Source organism: Camelus bactrianus, chromosome 16 (genome assembly GCF_048773025.1).
Source record: "Camelus bactrianus isolate YW-2024 breed Bactrian camel chromosome 16, ASM4877302v1, whole genome shotgun sequence".
NCBI lineage: Eukaryota > Metazoa > Chordata > Mammalia > Artiodactyla > Camelidae > Camelus > Camelus bactrianus.
The window spans coordinates 55626249-55651009 of NC_133554.1; the positions used below are offsets into that span (position 1 = coordinate 55626249).

Below are 24761 nucleotides of genomic sequence, written 5' to 3' on the forward strand. Positions count from 1 at the left end.
TGCCGTCCCAGTTCTACAAGGATCACGCCATTAGCCAAGGACAGTGTGCCCAGGGGAATTCGGGATGAAGAGAAGCAGGCAGCATCCCGTGCTATGAATAAGGGCCCTGGGTAGTGAAGATTCATATCTAAGGAATAATTTTAATGAGCCCAGATCCTTGCAATTCCCCCTATTTAGAAAAGCACTAAAATCATTAACTTGAGATGTCTGTTCTTTGTGATCAGCAGTAATCTTCTGATGTTCCACTGAGTGGTTTCCCAGCAAAAATCTCGTATGTGTCCTGGAGCTGTAAAGTCCCCAAATAAAACTCAGCCTGCAACTTTTAGGGTATGAGTTTTGCTTCAGTCAACAATCTGTGTAACCATTTATAGCAGATAATACTAATAAAGAAACCTAAATTCTCTCCTAAATTAACTAAAATTTAGTTGTCACTAAAATATTCTGTAGTCAAGCAATAAAAGTACTAGTTTACTGTGGCAAACCCGTAACTCTTTTTATACAGACACACACACATTCTCTGTCCTTTCTCCAAATTTTTTCTCTCCCAACCTCACTGTCCTGAGACAGGAACCACCAGGTGAGGATGCTTTTGCTTTGATACTACCAAACTGAACCAAGAGGAAACAGTCGTGGCTTCTAAATAATCTAAACACAAGCACACACATGGGACCTGCACCATCTTCAGGACAGGGTTCTGGTTTTCGAAAGCATCCATGTCTAGCTGTGCTGCTTCTTCAAAGAGAAACCTTTCTGTCTGGTAAGTATGGAAAACCACTGTCATGGTTACTCTACAAGATTCAGTCTCTCCACTGCAACTCCACAGACTGCTCCCTGTATCTCCTCCTTTGGTCAGATTTTCAAATAATCTAAGTGTAAGAGGGAAAAAAAGAAAAAAAACTATAAACGTTTCCCAATTGGCCATTAACCAACTTGTTTTTCCATGTTTATTCTGTCCTTTCCCGGGAAAACACCTGCACGTTGACAATCCTTTGTTAGTAAAATTCAGTCTATGTTACTGTCCCAGGAGCATTCTAGGATGCACATATTAAGTATTTACACTGCATTCTTGGTTACCATGAGATATGGAAACCACAAATTATATAAAGCACAACTTCTTACTGCAAAGGAGACTAACCACATGCTGTTTGGAGAGCCCACGAGGACAAGGCTGTTAACAGGGAGCGTTATTTTGCCACGCCAATGGACCGTAAGCTTACACTGTGCATGACCTGTCAGACCAAGTTTGAACTAAAACCTTGGATTTCAAAGTATAGACAGAAATCCTAAAGGTCTTTCTAATTTCAGGTGACATCCAGTGGGGAAGGAAGTAATACCATGTACCAGGGACTCACTGAGGTATAAGAAAAAGCAGAGGGGAATCACAATTATTCTGCTGAGGAGGGAAATGCACAAAGATTGTGGAGTATTCATTAATTCACTCCACAGGGATTTGAGGGTCTGTGTATGCTGGCCACATGAAAGCTCAAAATCCATTCGTTCATTAAATAAAAAGTCATCAAGTGCCTACGACTGGCCAGACACTGTTTTGGGCGCTGGAGACACAGCAGTAAACAAAGAAAAGTCTCTGCCTTCATGGAACTTATATTCTAATGGGGATCTGGAGGGAGATGTATTATAACAAAAAGGAAATTATGATTATAGTCGTCCTAGCCTCCGTGCACTAACACGCACGCATGTGCATACCCAGAGGTAGAAATCTCTGGTGAGAGGACATAAAAGGCGGTAACACCTGCCTCGGAGTGTGGTGACCACTGGATGGGTGACGCACCTGAAGCCCTTCAGCCCCACGCGCTTCACTAACCCCCCCACCAGCCCCTGCGAAGTCTGCTGTTGCTACTACTGTGTCTCTTCCCTACCTCCAGAACTCACAGGAAAAGGAAAAGGGAAAGAAGACTCGAGAGCCTCGGGGAAGTGTGCTAGGAAAACACGCGGCCATGCTAAGTCAGCCCTACGACCGAGAAATTTACTGAACAAGATGACACTTTCACGCAGGCATCAAAGCCTCGACCGTCCCAACCTGTCATGAAAATGGAAGCTCATCAACGTCCCGGCCCCCCAACAGCTGGGTGTCAGCAAACAGCAGGGAAGGCGGCCCATCAGCTCCTCAGTCACACGTGGCACCCAGGACTGTCTGACACGATGGGGTCCCTGAGGTAACGGGGGTCACAACCCTCAGTTCCTCCCCCAACTCAGGGATGACCCTCGTTACACGGAACAGAGCAGCTGCTCAGAACCAATCGTGACCGAGTTAACTCTTGTCCCAGGGAAGAGCTCAAATTCCAGGTTAGATGCCAATCTGTGAGTGAGGGCTGAGATTCCCTAGATAAGCAATTCCTGATATGACACACATTCTTTGCGGTCATAAATTCAGTTTCGGGAAAGAGTCTTCACCAACCAACACCGCACCTCTGGAATTAGACGCCCGTATTTCCTGGAGGATCAGCGGCAAAGCTGGCCCATCTGTGTCTACGAAGGCCAAGGTTCTGTTGTCTCCCTCAGTTTAGTAAACGGCTCTCAGGAGTCTAAGGAGGCCAAGCCGAGGAACTGGGCTCTTTCCCAGGGACTTAAAAATTCATCAGTTTAAAAAAAAAAAAAAAGTAGTGAAACTGCAACCCTACTACTCACCACCCACAAAAACCAGGACAGACTCAGAAGGCCAGAGGGCAGCCACGCGGAGAGTCAAGCTCCCTCACCACGGGCGTTTTAGTGCGAGGCAAGCTCCCCTCTCCCTAAGCTGCAGCGTCAAACACATACACTGGACACACACACAAAAAAAGACTCCTATCACCCGGAGACAAATAATAAAAACCAAAACCGCTGAAGGAAACGTCAATTAGCGTACCCTCCATGGAGGGCAGTACAGAAAACATCTACCAATATCACAAGTGTTACAAACGTCCACTGAGGCAGCCGTGTCTATCGAAATTACAAGTGCGTGGATCCTTACAACCCAGAAATTCCATTTCTTGGAAGCTTCGTACAGGTACACCCACAGCACAACCCCTATGACGGACACACGGGACGGTCCCCTGTTGCGTTAGCACAAGACCGGAAACAGCTGCCTCTGCGACCGGCTGGGTGAGCCTTGGCACGTCCGTAGGTCACACTAGGAAGCAGCAAAGGATGAGACGGGGACACAGCTCCACTCCTGCGGGAGCCCCTCCAGAAACCCACAACCTGAATCCCGCAATGAAATAAGTAGGACAAACCTAACTTGAGGGTCATTCGAAGAAATAAACTGGTGAAAAGTGTCAAAGTCTTCGAAAGTGTGAAAGTCTTGAAAGTCAAGGAAAGACAGAGGGACAACAGCCTGCAGAAGACATGACCCCCAGATGCTACCTGAACCTCCTGCCTTAAGGGAAGGAAAGGCAGGTGGCATCTGAAGGGGCCGCTGTGCAAAATAAAGCACAGTGCAAAAACCTGTCTCGGTGGCGGTGAACCAGGAGCAGCGAGGCACTGCGTTTAACAACAAAGAGCTTTTCAGCAGAGTTGAACAGACGGACACTGGCCTAGGTCATGCATATAGGGGTAAGGTATTTTGCCTTTGAGGAGGTTAAGGCTCGGAGAAGGTGTCGAGTAAACATATAACAGTTAAATACAGTGTGACAAGGATGGCAGGAATTCCGTAAGACTATATACATACTGTATTTTGGGAAGCATTTAGTTTAACATGCAAATACATTTATAATTTAAAGAAAACTAAATTGTTTATGTGAAAAGATAATAAGTTACATCACCAAGATTTTTAGAGGAAAAGGGATAAAATAGTGCTCTTACCTGGGTATTGTCTGTATAATGAAAATATCTTGGCCACGAACTGATTCTTTTATTTCAACTCTTGTTTCTGAAAAATAAAAATACTCTACAGTTGTAATAGTTCTAAGAAAAGTACTTCATGATGCAATACTTAGGCAGCAACTGGAGGGAGTAAAGGGGAGTCTAAACTAACACTTGGCCTAGTGCACCAAAATAAATTCTTAATAGATCCCAGAATGACAGGTACTTATATAAAAAATAGTCACGCGAAGGGGGAAATAAGCCAAAAGTAAACTAGCCTAGGCAAAAGCAACAAGTGTCTACATAAAATCTCAGAGTCCAGGAAAGAAAATCCATCACCAAAATAAAGACAAGATGCTTAGGGAAAAGTATATAGCAAATACATATTGAGGCCAAAGACGTCTTATTCTTTCAACAAATGCTGAGGCCTCGGCCCCAAAGCGGAGGACTTGGACCAAGGGCACAAAGACTGACCTGGGAGAGGCAATGCAATGCCAAAGGCTGGCAAACTCTCCAGGCCAATGTGCCAAAGACCAGTCACGATAAAGGAGAAAGAAAGAAAGAGGCCTGGACCAAAACGGCCTCACTGCGAGCTGGAAGATGCAGGGAGGAATGGAGTACAGGAACATGCAAAGACGTGGGGCAGAGTGTGCCGGGCAGGGGGGCAGTCACTGTCCACCAGGAAACAGAGTGAGTGAGGAGAAAGGGAGAGAGGAGGGCAATGAGCCAGCAGGGGCTGGACCAGGCAGGACTCTGGATTTTATTCCAAGGGTGACAGAGAGCCACTGGAGAATTCAAAGATGAGAAGAGTGTGACCACTGGCTACCGTGCGACAGAGACTATGGCAAAGCCCAAGTGGCTACTTGCTGGGGAGCAACCCCAAGTAGTTTTTGAAGGAGTCCAAGCAAGACACAGATGGTGGGGTGGGCTGGGCTGGAGCAGCAGCAACGGAGATGGTGAGAAGTGGTCAGAGATGGAGTCTTGAATCTGAGTGCAAAAGGCGTGCTGACAGATGGGATGAAAGGAGAGGCGGGTGAGATGTGCAGAATGCAGGTCCCGAAGGGCCCCACGCACGTGACTGCCAAGGAGCGTGGACTCCAGCCTACAGACTTCTAAGCAGTAGGGAAGTCAAAATATTTGCGTCTTGGAAATAACCCGATGGAGGTGAGTAGAACAGACTACAGTGGCTGAAAAGGGAGGTGAGAAGACCCACAAAGCAGCTACTTCGACCACACAAGAGACAAGGAGGCCAGCGATGGGAGGATGGAGAGGAAGGTCTTCATCAAACCACCCCCTTTTCCCTGAGCCCTTCCATCTATGAGCTCCTCAAATACCGCTATGAACTAAATCAGTTATTGCTAAAGAGACTATCCACCCTCTCTGCGTTCACCCTCAGGTCCTAAATACTCACATCTCCTGACTCATCCTGGCAGTAGATAAACTTTCTTTTCTTTTTTTCTTGGGGTGGGGGTGGGGGTTAAGTGTGTTTGTTTGTTTGTTTGTTTGTTTATTCATTTATTTATTTATTTAGTGGAGGTACTGGGGATTGAACCCAGGACCTCATGCATGCTAAGCATGCGCTCTACCACCGACCTATGCCCTCCCCCAGAGATAAACTTTCTAAAGTCACCAAGTAGAACGCTGTGCATGCAGGAGCTGGATGAGGGGTACCCAGGGGTTAGTTGTAACAGACACGTAGCTTATACACATCCTGGGAACGGATGCCTTCCACTACGATGTGTTAAACTATCCTTCCCTCTTCCAACGCTTTGCTCTTTTCAGCTCCCCAAGTGTCAATTTTGTCTTAAGAAATTATCTCTTCAAGCTCATTAGACCACAGTTAGTTATATCTGAGAAAGAGAAAGGGAAGCACAGAATCACGAACTGAAGGCTTTCAACTGGGCAAAAAATAATTCCAAATTGTTTTATACCAACTTGTCCTCACAATGAGTGATGGCATCATAACATGAAGTCTGCAGCCCCACTAGGGGGTTCACAATGATGTTCCCAGGACACTAGCTACCAACAGAGTGCCTTCAAGCAATATCATGTAATGTTACAGTTCTCCACAGAAACACAGACAGCAGCAAAAAGGGTGACCAACCCAGAGTGAGCGTCGACAAGAGATGTGAGAGGGCAAATGAGAGATAAAATGAACTCAAAGAGGGTTTTATGTAAGTCATTATTATCTAGTACCGGATTGTTCTTGACGCCACTGGATGACAGATAAACGAGACGGATAAATGTAAAAAGTATTTATCGGGGGAGAGGGTATAGGTCAGTGGTAGAGTGCGTGCTAGCATGCACAAGGTCCTGGATTCAATCTCCAGTACCTCCATTAAAAAGCAATAAAAACAAATAATCTTAATTACACCCCCCAACAAAAAATATATATATAATTATTTTTAAAAATTTAACTAAAAAGTATCAAATAGCACAATATAGAAGAAAAAACATATTCTCTCCTTTATGTCACTCTAAAATGACAGAATATTTGCACTATTTTGGAAAAAGAGGAAGGGAGAATTTAAGGAAGACAACAAAGAAGTCAACATTTAGAGAGAAGTATGGAATGACTTCTACCTCTGCCATTAAAGAGAAAAATCTTTCAGTGTTAAATATGAGCAACAATTGCTTTTTAAAAACATGCCAGCTGATTAGACAGGGTTTAGAGAACAAAGAATGTTTAAGACATAATTTTAACTTACCTCCATTGGTCTCTTGATAAACCACAGACTTCCCCAATTCAGCACCAAGACGCCTATGGGGAGAGAAAGGCAATTAAAAATGCTCTTTAGAAAAAAAAATCCAGTTTATAGGCATGTGTTTAATAAAAAGATTAAAATAACTAGACTGGCATTCTTTCAAAAAAAATTTAGAAAGTTTAATTCATTAAGAACTGAAAATCCACTGTTATTCCATAAGCTGCTTCAAGCGTTCACCATTTTATAACATGTTGCTTTACTGGAAAGAGCCCACAACCAAAGTTTAATGTCTAGTTCCATTGTTTTTGGAATAACTGCCTTCGAAAATCAATGCAAAACAAATATTTGGTTAGTAGCAATAATTCCAAAATCACGAGCCACAGGTAAAGGCCTCAGTTGTCAAAAGCATTACAGACTTCAGTGCTATCAAGCAAACACAGTGAATCTTGTTTGGATCCTGATTAGAACAAAACTCATTTTTGAGACAATCTGGGAAACATGAACAAGCACTAGATACTAAAGTATTAACGGTGTGGTAGGGGTTTTTGGTTTGTTTTGGTTCTTAGCAGCTAGCATGACCACTTTTATGAGTGAAATGATACAGGGGTGGAATCTATTTAAAAATACTCCAGCCAGATATACAATGGAGTATTATTCAGCCTTTAAAAAGGAGTGAAATTCTGGTACTTGCTACAATATGGATGTACCTTGGGAAAATTATTCTAAGTAAACTAAGTCAAATACAAAAATACAAATGCTGTGTGATTCCATTTATAGGATGTAACTATAATAGGCAAATTCAGAGCCACAGGAAAGAGAACAGAGGTTACCGGGGGCTGGGACAGGGAGGATGGGGAGTTAGTCCTCAAAGGGTACTGTTTGTTTGAAATGATTAAAAAGTGCTGGAAATGGATAGTGGTGACAGTTACATAACACTGCGAATGTACTTAATGCCAGTGAATTAACTGTATACTTAAAAATGGTTGAAACTTGTGGGGAGAGTATAGCTCAGTGGTAGAGTGTATGCCTAGCATGCATAAAGTCCTGGGTTCAATCCCCAGTACCTCCATTTTTAAAAAAAATTTAATAAATTAACCTAATCACACCCTCAAAAAAAGAAAAAAAAATTTAAATGCTTAAAATTTAAAACCTTTCTGAAACAAACCTTTCAAGAACCAAATATAAAAACAGAAGAGCAAAACTACTGCCCTTTTAAACATGCTCTCCTCCCCCTGCTTTCTCCCAGCAAGGTAACTGTGGTTAATCTGACCCAAAATAAATAGACACAGGCTTTATATTTAAAATTAGTATTGTAGTTGGCCTTAAAACGAAAGATAAATAATCAGGGGTCAGAAATAGAAACCTGGTAGTAGATTGCAAAAGGATTGTTTTGTTTTGTTTTTACACTCTTCTAATCTCCCTGAAAACAAAATAGGCATTGCTGAGAAAATATGACTAAAGTTTCCCCTTTCTTCTACATTTCCATCTGGAATTTAAAAATATACTCACACAATTATTTATCAAGTCTGAAAAATTCACAGAACGCTAATGTAAGTATTTAAAATTTGAAAATAACTTTAAATGTTAAAAGACAAACTTATTTCTTTTGTAACAAGTTTATCTGCATAGGGCTCATAAGGCTCTTTCTTTCCATTTGGGCTCTGGGATTCTCCACAAGAGCCAACTAGGAAAGAGGCCATTTACTAAACATGTATTATTCAGAGGGCCACTGTGAGCCTCTGCTCTGCTAGGTGCCTGATTGACATTATTATGTTCATGCCCACAGTGTTCTAGGCTCAATAGATGGAATCATCCCTATTTTACCCATGAAGTTCAGGAAAATCAAGTCTCTCCCGCAGTGTCACAGAGCTAGTTAAGTGGCAAGACTGGGAGGCCATCAGATTCCCAAAGGCCACTTGAGGCCACAGGCTTCCTTAGGTTAAAAAGACAAGGAAAGGCAAAGACTTAACTTCAAATGACTGATGGAATCTACAGCTGACTTACAAAATACGGTCAGACCTATCGTTTCTATCACCAACCCCGACAAACCCGCCCCCCACCAGGGTTGCCTCGTTTTCACTGCCCTCTCCTGCATCTCTGCTTCTGTCCGAGCGCCTGGGGAGGGGAGGGCATCATCCACCTGCAAGGCCCTCCTGCTGCCCCACCTACTGCACCCGCCCCGTCCCGTCCAGTCCCGTCCCGGGCTTTGTAACTACGAGCGGGCCTCCGTCTCCGGGAGGAGACCTGGGAATGGCGGTGACCAGATTCGGAAGTCAACTGCAACCGTGGGGAAGGGAGCCAAATCCAGAGCCCCTCTCTCCAAGATGCTCACTCCGGGGCTTGCAGAAGTGGGAGTGGGGAGCCGAAAGGAGGGCGAGCGGGCTAAGGACCCGGGGTTGGGGCGAAGCTAGTAAGAGTCCGCTGAAAGCTTTTTTGCTGCAGAAGTTGGGGGTGCGGGTGCCTTCTGTCACTTCCAAGGGTTTGTCTAGCCCTGAGACGGCAGGATTCTGCGACTCCCTCCCCCAGGGGCAGGGTGACGGGGCCAAATTACCCCTCACCCGGGGGACGCAGAGCAGAGGCGCAAGGCCAGTCGGCCGAGAGAAGCCCCTCGGGACATCCCCGCTCCCCGCCCCTTACTCGGTGATGCGTTTGGCCAGCTCGGTGCAGGCGGCCGTGGAGTTGGCCGAGAAGACTCGGTAGCCGGTGCGGGCGGCGTTCATGGCCGGGCGGGCGGCGGGGCAGGCTCGCGGGGCGCGGAAAGCGGAGGACACGGAGAGCGGGGGCAGCAGTAGCAGCTTCTTGGGCATCGTCCGGCCCGGGGCGCAGTTACAGCCGGCCCGCGCGGGGCTCCACCGGGGAGCGGTTCCGAGCGAGGTGGCCGCGAGGCCTGGCTGTGGAAGGCGCCAAGAAGCCCGGTACAGGAAGGGAGAGGCCCGAGACCCGCAATCTCCTCGGACCAAAGGCCACCAAGGAATCTGGCGCAACCAGAGCTCGCCTCGACCTGCGCCTCAGCCGCCTCAAAGAGAGTGGCGAGGGCACCGCCCCCTCTGGGAATCCGAAAGGCGCGGCTAGAGCGCCCGCACAGCCGCCATCTCAGATAAGGGCAGGGCGTGGGCAACTCTCTAAAAGCTTGTTTTTTCCGAAGGAAGCATCACGGATTAGCTCCTCCGCTTGCTTTTGTCCCTCCAAAGGAGTTCTTTTGCTCTCACATTCTTGGTCTGTGCAGCGTGACTTGGTAGCGGTCTCACCCTTTCCAATTTTTCTGCCAGGATCCAAAATGTCTGCCTCCGAGGAGGCCGACGATCTAGCTCTCCGCCTCTATGATAACACTGGGCGAGCGCCCTGCGAGGCGCATGCGCTGGGCTGGAATTGATTTGAAAAGTGGAGGGCGGGGTTATTTCCCGCTGGTTGCCTGCGATACTAAAATGCACCTAAGGTCGTATAGTCCTAAGCCTGATCTTTATTCCCCAGACTCCAACCTTGCATCTGCATGTAAGGCAAGGCTCTCTAGACGGGTCAAGTCGCTCCTGCCAGTCTTTGCTTTGCTCTCGCTCAGAAAAGCCTTTCTTCTTCCCCTTCCACGTGCTCACGTCCCTCGAAGATCCACTCATGTAACAGGTGCACCACTGAATATTTCTAGATACGTCAACCGCAGTCAGCCGCTCCCGCCTACTGGACGGCTCTATGTATGGCACCATGTATATATAGTTGCTTCTATTTTTATTTAGCTTTGTAAACATCTGTCTTCCTAACTAGGATATAAGTCGTCTTAGGGCAAGATCATGTATCACTTTGTCCACTGGGGAAAAAATGCACAATGTAAAAGTTGAGAATTATGTTTTATTAAGAAGGTGTTCTTAGGACTTCAAGCCCAGAAGGCATCCTCTCAGAAAGATCTGAAGGACAGCTCCCGAGGGGTAAGGGAGGAGCCAGGATATATAGGAGTTTTTACAACAAAGACCAGGTAGTTGGAACATCAAAAGATTACTTTAATTAAATAATTAATTTAATTATTTTTAATTCTAAAAATATTAATTCAAGTTAGTGGATTTAGTGCTTTTTTATGTATGGGAAGATGCAAGAGTCTGGGCTCACTAAAATCATTCCTTTGATAATGCACCTTAGCTCTCTAGGGCCAGTGTCCTGTTCTTTCCCATCCTGAGTCCCCTCAGGGTGGACCACTGTGGGTGGACGCAGAGGCTGAGGGCTTGGCAGTGGGCGGCCTACTTGTCTCCATCCTGAGTTCCCTCCGGTTCACCATCTGGGCGCCAATAGTAGTTGAAGGCCTAATGGCCACAGCATCCTTCGTTGATGTGACAGGTAACATTTTTCATTCGCAACTTAGTGCTTCGTATTTCCCAGTGTCCAGGGCAGTGTGATGGGTTCCAGAGACACACAATCAATACCTATTGAATCAGGTCCAAGAAGAAATAAGGGACGGGGAAGCATTTGAGTCACTAGTTATCAGCTACCCCAGGATTGAGGAGGGAGACTTCTCTCTCGTTTCTCACATTGACAGTACAATCTTCTGAGGACTCCGCCTGTTGTGACCTTGGACCTAAAGGGACAACTGATTGCAACTCTTATATAATGAAGCCTCCCAAGCCTGAAGCTTCAGGATTTAGAAGTTGAACTGCCCTGGGGCCTGCAGCAGTCAGACCCACATTCCAGCTATCTCTCCAGAATTACTGCCCCGGTCACCTCCTCTCTCCTAGAGCAGTTGAAAAAGGGAAGGAAGGAAGGAAGGGAAGGGAAAAAAGCACACCCAACTGGATAATCCAGTATAATCTCCCCGTCTCAAAGACCTAAACTCATCTCATCTGTGAAGTCGCCTTTACCATGTAAGGTAACACAGGTTCAGGGGCATAAAAGAAATGCTCACATATTGAGGTATGGGAAGTCATTCTGGCTTATACAGGAGTTAACTTGAATTTGATGCTAACTAAAACAGCCCGTTTTAGTAGTAAATATATGTTGTACATCTGCTTTAATTATTAAAGAAAAGGACAGACTGACCAGAAGTAAAGAATGTCCATGTTAAAAATAAAAATTAGATGCCTTCCTTCCTGGGACACTACTGCTGGTCCTCCTTTGATAAGACTCCCTTCTCAGGGGCCAAGGCCATACTGACTCACTGTATATGTGCTAGTCTGGTGGGTTGTGGTTTTTTTTAAACGTTGTTGGAGTGTATCCCTGACTTGTTTGATGTTTTTTGTTGACAAGACATAAAACTGCTGAGAATCACGCTCACTTCGCCAGCGCAGTTCCTCAGGTGGGAGGCTGTCTTCTGGGCTATAGTCCTCAGTTTGGCTCAAATAAAACTCTTTTCTAGTCCTATTATAGATTGTTTATTATTTTCATTTCAATATAATCCCCTTGAAATAATCAACTATGGGGGATGTCAACATCTTTGGGGGTACTGTTATTCTTCCTACCACAGAAGGGAAAAAAAAACAGAAAAGAGAGCATAGGAAGGGGGTTCTAGAGTGGGGGTAACAAACAAATTTTGTGTATTCTACCTTCCAAAATCTCTGGAAGCCCTCCTGCCTTCTTCCCCTGGCTGTAGGTCTCTCACTAGGGTCACGGGGACCCCCCAGTGGGTTCTATCCACAGTGACCTCCTCCTCACCTACCTGATGTGAACATCCCCTGGAGGATCAGAGTCTAGGCTTCTGATTATTATGACTCAACACATTTGGGAAATACTTTGTAATCTATTCTCCACATAGGCCAGAGTGAGATTTACATATACAGATCTAGTGACCTCCCTTGAAAACCATCAGTGGCTCCCCATTACTTCTATTTTTTAAATTTTTTAATTTTTAATTGAAGAATAGTCAATTTACAATGCTGTGTTAGTTTCTGGTGTACAGCATGGGAATTCAGTTACACATGTGTGTATATGTATATACATTCTTTTCATACTCTTTTTCATTATAGGCTATTACAAGATATTGAATATATTTCCCTGTGCCATACAGTATAAACTTGTTGTTTATCTATTTTATATATAGTAGTTAGTATCTGCAAATCTCAAACTCCCAGTTTATCCCTCGTCACCCCCTTTCCTCCCAGTAACTGTAAGTTTGTTTTCTATGTCTGTGAGTCTGTTTCTGTTTTGTAAATTAGTTTATTTGTGTCATTTTTTTTTAGATTCCACATATAAGTAATATCATATGGTATTTTTCTCTTTCTGGCTTACTTCACTTAGTATGATAATCTCTAGGTCCACCCATGTTGCTGCAAATGGCATTGTTTCATTCTTTTTCTGGCTGAGTAGTATTCCATTATGTGTGTGAGTGTGTGTGTGTGTATGTATACGTATACATATACACACATATGTATATGGACAGCAGAGTTAATTTACCACCTTGGGCGCTGGCTAACCTCAGGAAGCAGAGCCACCCTGCCAGCCCTAGACAACACCCCCACCTCCGCTCTGTCACACATGAGATCAGCTTCTATTTTACTTAAAGCACTATATGCTGGGGGCTTTCTCTTAGGGCCTCTTAGCCTGTCCCCAGCTGGTCTCCACTTGTTTGGGTGATTATCTCGCCATCAGACTGTTGGCTCCAAAGGGCAGGAACTGACTCTGTGTTTGTCCTTGCATCTCTGGACGAGACAGATCAGGTATGGCCAGCCCATCTCATTTTCTCTGATGAGAAATCACCAAATTTAAGACTGGAAATACCTTCACAAAGCCCCAGTGCCTAAATTACTACAAACTTCCTTTATTTCTACATTGATAAGCTAGGGAGGAAGGGTCATACAGGATGAACTTGGGATAAACATTTAGGGGCCATCTTATGGGAAACAGCTGCTCTCCCAGACTGACTCTGGCCTGGAGGGATGAAGCTGGGATTAGGCACCTGATGTCAGGGGAAGCGCCCTCAGGCTATGCGTTTCATCTCAGCCTGGGATCAAGAACAGCAGATTTTAACGTGAAGCTTCAGAAAAAAAAAAAAATGAGCGTTTGGAAGTGCTCCCCAGTTTATGACCTACGGGTAATAATCTCTGTGGCACTATAGTGGCTCACAAAATACATTTGGGAGAAGGTAACCCTAGTGCCTTCCCCGAGCCTGGCACATAGTAGGTGCTCACCTGGTATTTGTGGACTCACTGAGTGGTAATAACTAATTGAACAGCTATTGATCTCTTACTTCGGTCAGGGATCTCCCAACTGACTTCATTTTTCCAAGTTCCGTCCTTCCTCCCCTCCAATATCTCTCACCTAACCTCCACATCCCTGCACCAGATCCCCAGGTTAAAAGCCTCCGGGGCGGGGCGGGGCAGGGCGGGGCGGGGGTGGGGCGATATACTTCAGTGGTAAAGCGCATGCCCAGCACTCAGGAAGTCCTGGGTTCCATCCCCAATACCTCCTATAAAAGAAATTTTAAAAATTTTAAAAAAGCTTCCAGGGCTTCCCAATGCCCACAAGCCCAGACTCCTTAGCCTCATATGGCCTGAGTCTCCCCTCCCATCTCCTACTTTCCTACCTTAGACCACACCCTGGGTCCGTGGCTTTCTGAACTATTTGCCATTTGCTGAAAATGACATGGTTTTTTCATAATTGAGAATCTTTGTTTCCACTGTGATTTCGTCTTTGTTTTGTGAGTTGTTAGAAGTGAGTTGCTTGATTCCTAAATTGGGAAATTTCTAGAGATCTATTACTGAGTTCTAATTTGCCTCCACCTGGTGAGAGAACACACTTCAGGTGAATTCAATCCCCTGATAACTTGTTGAGACAAACTTGGTGGCCCTGAAAGTGATCTATGTAGGCAAATGCCCTGTATTCACCTGAAAAGAATATGTGTTTTGCAGTTTAGGGGGGGTGCATGTTCTAGACATGCTGGTTAGATCAAGTTTGTTAGTTGTATTCAAATTAGCTATTATCTTAATTATTTTGAATCTGCTTGTTCTATGATTGTGAAGTTTTTTATTTTTCCTTTTAGCCCTTCAACCTTTGCTTGATATATATATATAACTGAATCACTATGCTGTACACCAGAAATTAGCACAACATTGTAAATCAACTATAATTCAATAAAAAAATTTTTTTTAATGGAGGTACCAGGGATTGAACCCAGGACCTCGTGCATGCTAAGCCTGCACTCTACCGCTGAGCTATATCCTCACCCCCTCTAAATTTTTTTTTAAATGAAAGTTTAGGGGGAGAGGGTACAGCTCAGTGGTAGAGTTCATGCTGAGCATGCACGAGGTCCTGGGTTCAATCCCCAGTACCTCCATTAATAAACAAACAAATAAACTTAATTACCTCACCCCCAAAAAAATTTTTAAAAAGAAAGTTTAATACAATAGAGGGAATATAGCCCATATTTTATAACTATAAATGGAATATAACCTTTAAAAATTATGACTTGCTATGTTGTATACCTATAACTGGTATAATATTGTACAACTATATCTCAATAAAAAAATTTTTTTTAAGAATTTTTAATTTTTAAGAAAATTTTTTAAATTGAGATATAGTTGTACAATTTTTTAAGGAAAAGTTGTACAATTTTTTTAAAGAAAAGAAAATTTGCTTTCTAGGTATAGATATATATCACTTTGGTTCTGTTTCTTCTCTGGAGAACCCTGGCTAATCCAGGGTCTGGAGTACAGAGGAAGATGCCTCTGCTCGTGTTATAAAGAATGTATTTTTTTTTTTGCATATTTTGTATATTTTGAAGCAAGTCTTCTCTCTGTCCAGTTCCAGTTGTTTGTTTTTTGCTTTTTATGTTTCTCTATGAGAACAGGCTGATCCTTGAGGCTCCAGACTTGCTGGACATTTCCTGCCAAAACGAAAACGGCTCTGCTCAGCCCAAGGTGACAGTTTCCCCATGTGACAATGAATATATATATGTTCATGTATAACTGAAAAATTGGGCTCTACACTGGAATTTGACACAACATTGTAAAATGATTATAAATCAATAAAAAATGTTTAAAAAAAAAGTGACATTTTCCCCTATTCAACCCAATTTCAATTTTCAAATTAAAAAAAAAAATCCTGCTGTTAACCAGGCTGCAGTTTTAGCAGGAATTATGGAAACATAATCTCCTCTGGTCTAAAAACTAGAAGACAAAGGGTGGTGTAGGTTCAGGAAGGATTGTCCCAGAATGAGCCACATGAGGCAAAGAGGAATGTGTTTAGAACTGCTCAGCCTTCTCCCCCGGGAATGAATTATTTGAAAGACAAGGTCAGTCTTTGCAACAAAGGAGAACATTTTAGGCAGTGATTCAGAAGCACTGCCTCCACTATGCACTACTCCGACTTGAACTTTGGAAAAATAAGAGGCCTTTCCTTGTTTTCGTTCTCTGAACAGGCCTCAGCAAGCTGAGACTGAATGATCTTTATTTCTAAAAATAATACCAACTTGGATCTCTAAGCTGATTCTCTCCATAGGACAGCAGAAACCATGCTGGGGCCGAGGGCAAAATACTGGGCAGACAGAACCAAGCGCGCTGGGAGTGACCCTTCCCAACTTCAGCAAGGACAGTGGTAGGGAGCAGCTGCTCTGGTGGCCGCTGGAAAATCTGAAATGGAATCACAATGCAGAGTCTCAGAAGGACAGAAACTCTTCTGTCCAGGGTTTTGCAGGAATTCTTAGTGGAGGCCTTTGGAGGCATTTCGGGGTATCACCAATATGTTGCTGAAGACTTTGGTTCAAAGTGAGACCATCTAGTGCCTTCCAGAGTTCTGCGGAAGCTCCTGCCAAACAGAAGATGTTTCCTTGCCCATATTGCCAGATTTATAGCATCCCTGGCAGGATGAAATCATGGAGGGGGAAAGAGGCCAGGGGGAGTAGGGGCTGAGAAGGTGGAAGGTGAACATTAAGGAGAGTCTCGGTCAGCAGGCCAGTGGGACCTCCCCCCCCCAAGTCTAAGGCGCACTGGTTCTCAGCCAGGGTAAGGTTGCCCCCCAGGTACAGTGGCAATGGCTGGAGACACCTTTGGTTGCACAACTTGGGGAGTGCATCTAGGGGGCAGAGGGCAGGGAGACTGCTAAACAATGGTCCCCACTACAAAGGATAATCCAGCCCCAAATGTCAATAGTGCTGAGGATGAGAAACCCTGCTCTGGAGAATGAGCTAGGTCAGCAGTAAAGACCCAGAGCACAGGACAGCCACATCACCACCACCGACCAGGCACCACAGGGAACACAGCTATTTTCCATTTCTCTCCCCCTGCCTCAACCTCTTGAGTAAGCCCAGCGGAGCGGGTGGCGTGCGAGAGAGATGCCACGTCCCTGCTCCAGGGCTGGAGCCCCTGGGCTCGGGAAGGGTAGGGGTAATTTGAGACAAGTTTGACTTTTTACATGGATGGCTTAAACTCCCCAGTAGCGCTGTCTTAATCACAACAACAACAACAAAATGCCTGGAAAAGTGGAATCAGGTGCCTTAAAACGGAGCCTTACACCCAATGACAAAGGGAGTTTGGACAGAGATCAGCTGGTGTTAGTTATTGAGTTACTGGAAACAACATTTTCTTAATGGTCTCTTCAACAAGACGAGTCTTTTTTTTTCTTTAAGGACATGACTCTTTAATTTTATTGACATGACTCTTACAGCACAATATTTTTGAGAAAGTGATTTTAGCCCCAACCCATAGCTTAAGTTCTGTTTTTTGACTATTAATCTGAATTAGGCTCACCTAAATTTCATACACAGATTTTTTTTTAATTAAAGGATAGTCAATTTACAATGTTGTGTTCATTTCTGGTGTACAGCATAGCAATTCAGTTATACATATATATATATATATTCCTTTTCATATTCTTTTTCATTATAAGCTATTACAAGGTATTGAATATAGTTCCCTGTGCTGTACAGTAGGACCTTATTGTTACGACAAATCTTCTAAAATGAAACTGGCTACGTACAGTGTTATATTGCTTAGCATGGTGTCCAGCACAAAAGAGAGCTTGATGGATGTTAGCACTTGTAGTAAGAGGGAAGTGGAAAATGAGCAGGGAGCTGGTTTCAGTTAAAGCACAGAGACTGAGGAAAGCCGGGGCGCTGATCAACAAGGCACTGGCTGGGGTTCCCAAGAGTATATTTGGAGTCTCTTCTTAAGCTACAAACTAGGTTCTTACAGGTAAAACAGTTCCCTAAGTTGTCCCCGTTCCCACTTCCTGAGGACAGGAACTATAGGGGAGTCCCCAAGTACAGCCGCCATCAGTCCCTCCGCCCCCTGGTGCTTGTGATGCTCTTCACACCAAGGCGGAGGCGCCCTGACTCCCTCCCCTGGAACCTGGGCTGGCCTTAGGGACTTGCTTGAGCCGTAGAATGTGGCACGTGTGATGTTCTGGGACTTCCAAGACTAAGGCATGAGAAGCCTTGTAGCTTCTGCCTGAGTATCTTGGGATGATCGCTCATGAGACATTCCCTCTGGGAACCCAGCCGCCGTGTCACATGGAGGGGCCACCCTGGCACTCTGGCTGACAGCCCCAGTTGAACTAGCTGACAGCCAGCCTCAACTGTCTCTTGGAAGCGACCCATTTGGATGATCAGCCCATTGACATTGTAACTACATGAGTCTCCAAGTGAGAACCATCCAGCAGAGCCCAGTCAACCCACCACGGACCCAATAAATTATTGCTTTGGTAATGTGTTACCATTACATACATCTTAGGGTGATTTATTACTCTGAAAAATATCATTGGAACACTTCCCTAGGGAGTCAAGTACTTTCAGAAACATATGCTCCTTTCTCGGATGAAAAATTAATTGCCTTTCTAGTGACTGTCCAGGGATATCCAGGCTGGTGGAAAGATACAAGTCAAGCATCGTTCCAAGCCCAAGTTCCAGCTTAGGCGAAGTACTGACTCCTAAGCTCCTTGAATTGAGAGCCTTCCAACCCCCCTCTCCTTCCCCACCTGTCCATTTCTTCCTCCTTCCCATTCTCTTCTTCCTGACACTCCTCCTCCATTCTTTGATAAATTCAAAGACACTATTCTGAAATAACCACCATAGAAACACAGTCAGGTTCCTAGAAATCAGACCGATATCATGAAGGCACAGTGTAGGGAGGTGGACAGGGCAGGAACACCCAAGGCTAACTAACCACCAAGGTGAGAGTCCTCATAGCGGGGAGGTGAATTTATCTTCCTTTGGGGGGAAACAGAATCCCCTGGTAATTAAATACCAATTAGATACTAAGAAAGAGCATTTCCAAAATCATTGCTTTTCAACAGGGAAATAAAAGTTTGGTTCTTTTAATTCACGAGGGCGCCGGCTTTGACACCCCCTAGTGGGAATGACTGTAATAACTGCAGAGTCGGCCCCTCCTCTTCCCTTCTCCTGGAGCCTGGGTGGCAGCCAGCTTTGTCACTAGTCTCACATTCCCACGCCGGTGTCTGGGGGAATGTGGGCAGAGACTGTAATGGTATGTGTCATTTCTGTACTATGCCTGACTCATTTCCAGACATGAAATAATCACTGTGACTATGAAAATTCACGATGCCCTTTTTTGGGGATGGGTGGAGAGGGGCGGTAATTAGGTTTACTTATTTATTTGTTTAAATGGAGGTACTGGGGGTTGAACCCAGGACCTCTTGCAGGCTAAGCATGTGCTCTACCACTGAGCTCTACCCTCCCCCGACCATGACGCCCTTGAAGAATTTTTTTGCGGCAGTTACAGAAATCTCCATGAGGCCTTTGAGTTTGCCTACCTGCTTGGAAAACAGGCTTCAGATCCTCCTTTTATGCGAAGTCAGTGGTTCCCAAATGTGTCTGCGTATTCGAATCACTGGGGAGCTTTGAAAAATTCTGCAGCTCAGGCCACACTCCAGACCAGTTAAATCACAATCTCTGGGGGTAGGACCCAGGCATTCGGGGTGTTGAAGCTCCCCCAGGGGGTTCCAATGTGCTGCCTAGTTTGGGAGCCGTCATGCCCCATGACCCCATCAGCCGGTCCCACAGGCGTTGCCAGCTGGCTCTTTCTGCTTTCCTTGAGGAGTGTCCCAAGGCACTTAGCATGTATGAGCCATTTATTTGGAAGAGCCTTCACAAATAAAGAAGCCTGGATTGTAAAATTTTCCATCGCTAAGTTATTTTCACTTTACTAAAATTTGAATGGGGGGCGGTATAGCTCAAGTGGCAGAGTATGTGTTTGGCAGGCACGAACTTCTGGGTTCAACCCCCAGTACCTCCTCTAAAAACATAAATAAACCTAATTATCTTCCCCCAACCCCACCAAAATAAAATAATTAAATAGTTTTTTAAAATTTAGGTATTTTTTTCCAAATACAAAAAATACACTGCAGGCGTGGTTATCCTTAGTGGGGACGAGGCAGTGGCTGGAGGGGGTATCAGGAGATTCTAGGATTTTTTTTAAAATTAATACAGGTGTTCTGGTTCACACATTCAGAGTTTATGGTCTGTGTGCTTTTCTGTATGCATTTATTCCTCAATAACCACCCCCCTTACATTTTGCATGACTATGAGGGGAAATACAGAGAAATAAAAAGGAAATAACAGTAACAGCCAAGGAGCGACACTTAGGGCCTCCACAAGCGACCCTCTTATTTAGACAAGGTGAGTCCCTCCAAATACTGCCACCAAAGCCCTGTTGGCAAGCCGTCACCCCTGTAAGGGGAGGGAAGGTGACTCTGCATAGTTACATGAGGCTTAATGTACTGAACCCCGAATAATTAGTGCCAGGAGAAGCTGATGGAGATGAGGTGGGATGCCCACACTGTCCCACGGACTCCAATTCTCTCTTTGATCTAATCAGGTTCATCTGAGCTCTCTTTTTGACAAAGCCTCAAACCCAGGGCTTCTGTGTCCTTCCTTGCAGAGTCCAGTTCTCGGAAGAATCCTGCTAAGTCAGTTGAGCCAGAATTCCCCCCATCCTCCACGTCTGATCACATTCAGTATTTGTTCCAGTTCCCCATCCTCCGTCATCCCCAGGTGGTGTCTGACCCCCCCTGGCCTGCCTTCAGCAAGTTCTGCTAGGTCGGTTTAGCCAGAATCGCCCCTCACCCCTGATGTTTCCTCTTAGTAATCTTCCATCCACCGATCCCCCATCCTGCTCTTAGGCTATAAATTCGCACTTTTGCTTGTTTGGAGTTGAGCCCAGTCTCTACTCCGTCCCGTCCACTGCAACACCCTACTGTAGTGGTCTCTGCACCTATCACCCCAGTCCTGAATAAAGTCTGCTTTTGTCTTTTTTAACTAGTGTCCGGAATACATTTTCTTCTTTAACCCAAATCAGAATTTCAACTACATCCTTAGAAATGGACATTTTGTGCATCACGAAAGAGTGATCCTGAAAGGGACATTGCTGGTTCATTTAAAAAAATTGGACAACATTGTAAAATGACTATAACGCAATAAAAAAATGCTTAACAAAAACTGGAATAAACAAATTTACACTGTGTAGCACAGAGAACTATATTCACTATCTTGTGGCTTATGGTGAACAAGAATATAAAAACGAATATATGTATATTCATGCATGACTGAAGCATTGTGCTGTATACCAAAAATTGACACAACATCGTAAACTGACTATATTTCAATAAAAACAATACAAAAAAAATGGGGTGAAATGCACATAACATAAACAAGTCAGTGGTATTTAGCGCCTTCACGATGTTGTGCAACCATGACCTCTGCCCAGTTCCAAACCTGTTCATCACCCCAGAATAAAACCTCTGTTCATTAAACATTTACTCCCCATGTCCTTCTCCCTCCAGCCCAATCAGCTCTCTGTCTTTACGGATTTACCTGTTAGGACACTTCATTTTAGTGGAATCACACACAGTACGTGGCCTCTTTTGCACCTGGCTTCTATCACTTCTTTCATGTACCATTCTTGAGTTTCCTCCACCCGGTAGCACAGCTCATGACCTCAGCCCTTTTTATGGCCAGATACCACTCCATGATATGCATAAGCCACATTTCTTTACGCCCTTCAGCTGCTGATGGACACTTGGGTTGTTTCTACCTTTTGGTTATTGTGACTAGAGCTGCTATGAACATTCATGTACAAGGTTTTGTGTGGACACATGTTCTCATTTCTCTTAGGTAAATACCCATGAGTTGAATTGCTCTGAGACATGGTAACTCTATGTGTTTAACTTTTTGAGAAACTGAGTCTCCCGTTTTTAAAAGATATTTTTCTCAAGGGCTGGTGGGTATTCCAGATTTGCTTTCCGCATCTCTTATGACCATCTTTTCACGGGTGACCTGCTAGTCTTTGTTGAGTACATACAACATCCATGTCTTGGTTTTGATTAGAATTGGGTTCCTGCTGTTCCCCTCCAGGTCCTCAGCATTTCAGAAATGCCTGAGACCTCAGAGACATGGCCCTCAGCATCCCCAGGTTTGCCCGCCTCCTCGCCGCCACTCAACACTTCCCCAGTCAGCACGGCTCCTGTGCCACTAATGGCTGCAAATCAGGGTAACAGATCCACCCCTGAGGACTCAACAGACCTCACCCCTTAGGAATAACACTTACTCCTGCCAAGAGGTGAAGGCGGCAGATCCGATTTCATGCTAATCATATTCTGCAGTTACTGTCTTCCCTCCTTAAGTGCTCAAAGTTCTGCATCTGAGCACCAAGTGGTCACAGATACTTGTCACGTGGCACCTGGAACTCAGCCTAAAATGCTAGGATCTTTGTGCTCATCTGCAAATGCCAAGTTCTGATGGCTATGGGTTTTTCTAGGTCATGCCGAGTCAGGAAGACTGATATGTCGTTTTAACTCTGCATCGGAGCTGGCTGTCTATCCCTCCCTCCTGGGGCCCATCAGCCTGCTGTGGGGAGCCTGGAGGAGGTGGGTGTTGGACCGTGCCCTTCCTGGGCTCTCTGCAGCAGCCACCTGGTGCCCAGATGGGGCTCCCTCCCCTAGATGCTCTGCTGCATCTGCCAGAGGGATGCGGTTGGGAGAGGTCAGTTCATAAGCATTTCTCGAGGACTTCTGTGTGCAGAGCTGCACCGACCGCTCTTCTAGGAAGGAGACAGAAAGAGAAAAGAAAGGAGACATTCTTTGGCCGCCACCTATGAGCTCCTCACCATTCAGGAGCATCCTCCAGGCCCACTGCATCCTCTGTTTTTAAAGAATAATTTCATGAATTAATCTATAAGCTTTGACAGGTAATCACTTGGTTCCCCACTCTATTTTGAAATAAGTTTCAGAGGAGGCTGCTAGGATCATCTGACGGTGTCTTGAAGGAGAAATGACATCTTAACTCATTTTCAAGATGCCAGTCACGTTGACGTGGTCAGCACTTGAGGGCAATGTGCAAAAAGAACAAGGAACTGCTTTTGGAAATAGCTCTCCTGTCTGATCAGAACCATCATTCCCTTGGCTGCACAAAGCCTTTAGGGGCACCCGTGTGGAATGAGGTTACGATGTCCCTTGCCCCGGGCCCCTCTCCTTGGCCTCAGCTGTCCAGCCCATCCTGTATAATCATTACTTAAATTACCAGGGTGTGTCTGAAAAGAATCGAACAATTTGACCTTCAGGAGGCCAGCCTCCAGGGAAGAGGAATTTCTATTTTCAGGATGTGGATAATGAGCTTCAGGGGCATGCAAGAGCCACTCTTGGCTTCGGGTCTTTTTTTGCAACTTAGCGAAGCAGGGATCTGGTCCCTCTTTTGCCTCCAACGAAGGAGAAGGCCTCAAGGGCTGCATGTTTCAGATGAGAGGAGAGGGGCGCATCCCCAGGGGGCCACCAGGAGCCAGCAGGGCGCCTGGATCGGGCGTTCCCGGAGGCGGTATGCGCTTCTGTGGAGCCGGTGAGAGAGGACTTCACCTTGGCTCCGCGGAAGGGGTCCATCCGCAGGTAGGAGGAAACCACCCTAGGCCGTAAGCGCAAACGCACTGCGTCCAGCCCATTGTCTGTTTTCTTTGGGAACAGCCCAAGGACACGGCTTAGCTTTGGGGAGATGTGAAAGTGGAAAACATTACACAACAAAAAGCCCCCGGAAAACCGTGTACACACCCATCCCCTTGGCCTGGACGCCAGGCTGCTGCGAGATAAAAGCGGCTGGGCTTTCCTGCTCCCCGACTGCAGAGGTGCCAGCCCCCCTTCCTGCTTCCCAGAAGTTCTCCTTCTGGGAATCACCCAAAGCAGTTTGACATACAACTGTTGGCTTCTCTTCCCTTGAATGAGATGTTCACCAGTGCACAGGGTCTCTCAACCAGTATGAACGAGCAAGTGATTACAAGGCACAGTTAGGGGGAAGGGTATAGCTCAGTGGTTAGAGTACACACTTAGCATAGACGAGGTCCTGCGTTCAAATCCCAGTACCTCCATTAAAATAACTAAATAAACCTAATTACTACCCCCCCCAAAAAACCCCTAAAAACAGTGCTGGTGGAGGTAGGGGGCTGGCTGCAGCCTCTGAAGGGGACCATACTCACAAGTATCCAGGATGTGGGACCAGGATGTGGAATTGGGCACTGGAGACCTGCCCAGAGCCTGTACTTGGCCCAAACTGGAGCTGATGTCAGCGGGAGCCTATGGAATGTTTCTAGACACAGTTCTCTATGTGGTTGGCCTGGTCCAGCCCTACCACAGAGAAGCAGAAGTAGCTGGACTATTCGGTCACATGACCGGAATTAAGTGGGCCACTCATTTCTGTGTGACACCCAGTGGGCTTCCTGCAAAATGGGTTGGGGAATTCTGCCTGGCTGGAAATGAATGGGCGGGCCTGTTCCCCAGCCCTTCCTCAGGTGAAAAGCTATAATTACTATGTTTTAGTAAAGATGCCAATTTCTCTCTCTTCAGTAATTTTTTTTTTCTTCCCTTGGGTAATTTTAAAAAATGGAAAAAATGTAGGGGCCTCTGCCTGATGAGTCAAAGACCACAAAGACTACAGAATCGCATGTCAACGTCAGCAAGACTGTTTTCGGCCCCACACGACAAATGCTTATTTGGGGGAAAGCAAGTCCCTGGTCTGTGGTCAGTTGGTAGCCCTGGGGAGGTGGGAATGCTAAGAAAGAAGGTTCTGTAGCTAAATAAGGACATGGTTCCCAGACCCTCCCTACCTAACTGTGGTTGGCAGAATAACAGCCCCCCCCCCCAAGGTGTCTGCGTTGTAATCCCTGGGACCTGTGTTAATTTATATGGCAAAAAGGATTTGGCAGAGGTGATGAAATTGAATTAAGTTAAGGCTCTCGAATGGGGAGACTCCCCTGGGTTATCCAGATTGGGCCAATGTTATCACAGACAGGGGTCCCTGTAAGAGGGAGGTAGGAAGGATAGGGAAGATGTGATAGCAGAAGCAAAAGTCAGACGGAG

At 45.4% G+C, this 24761-nt stretch overlaps 1 protein-coding gene across 2 annotated transcripts in view; it reads right to left on the minus strand.

Annotated features, from left to right (window-relative positions):
- The window catches only part of PRPSAP1 (phosphoribosyl pyrophosphate synthetase associated protein 1), a 44456-nt gene that overhangs the window by 14540 nt on the left and 5155 nt on the right, over nucleotides 1-24761 (minus strand). Inside the window, exons 1-3 of one of the 2 annotated variants that reach the window (XM_074343747.1) lie at nucleotides 9141-9544; nucleotides 6507-6559; nucleotides 3799-3865 (exon numbers count right to left, since the gene is read on the minus strand). In XM_074343747.1, the coding sequence (XP_074199848.1) occupies nucleotides 3799-3865; nucleotides 6507-6559; nucleotides 9141-9310 (290 nt within the window). In that variant the 5' untranslated portion in view covers nucleotides 9311-9544. Of the gene's footprint in view, nucleotides 1-3798; nucleotides 3866-6506; nucleotides 6560-9140; nucleotides 9545-24761 lie in introns of those variants that run through there. The other variant, XM_074343748.1, reaches the window with a different exon arrangement.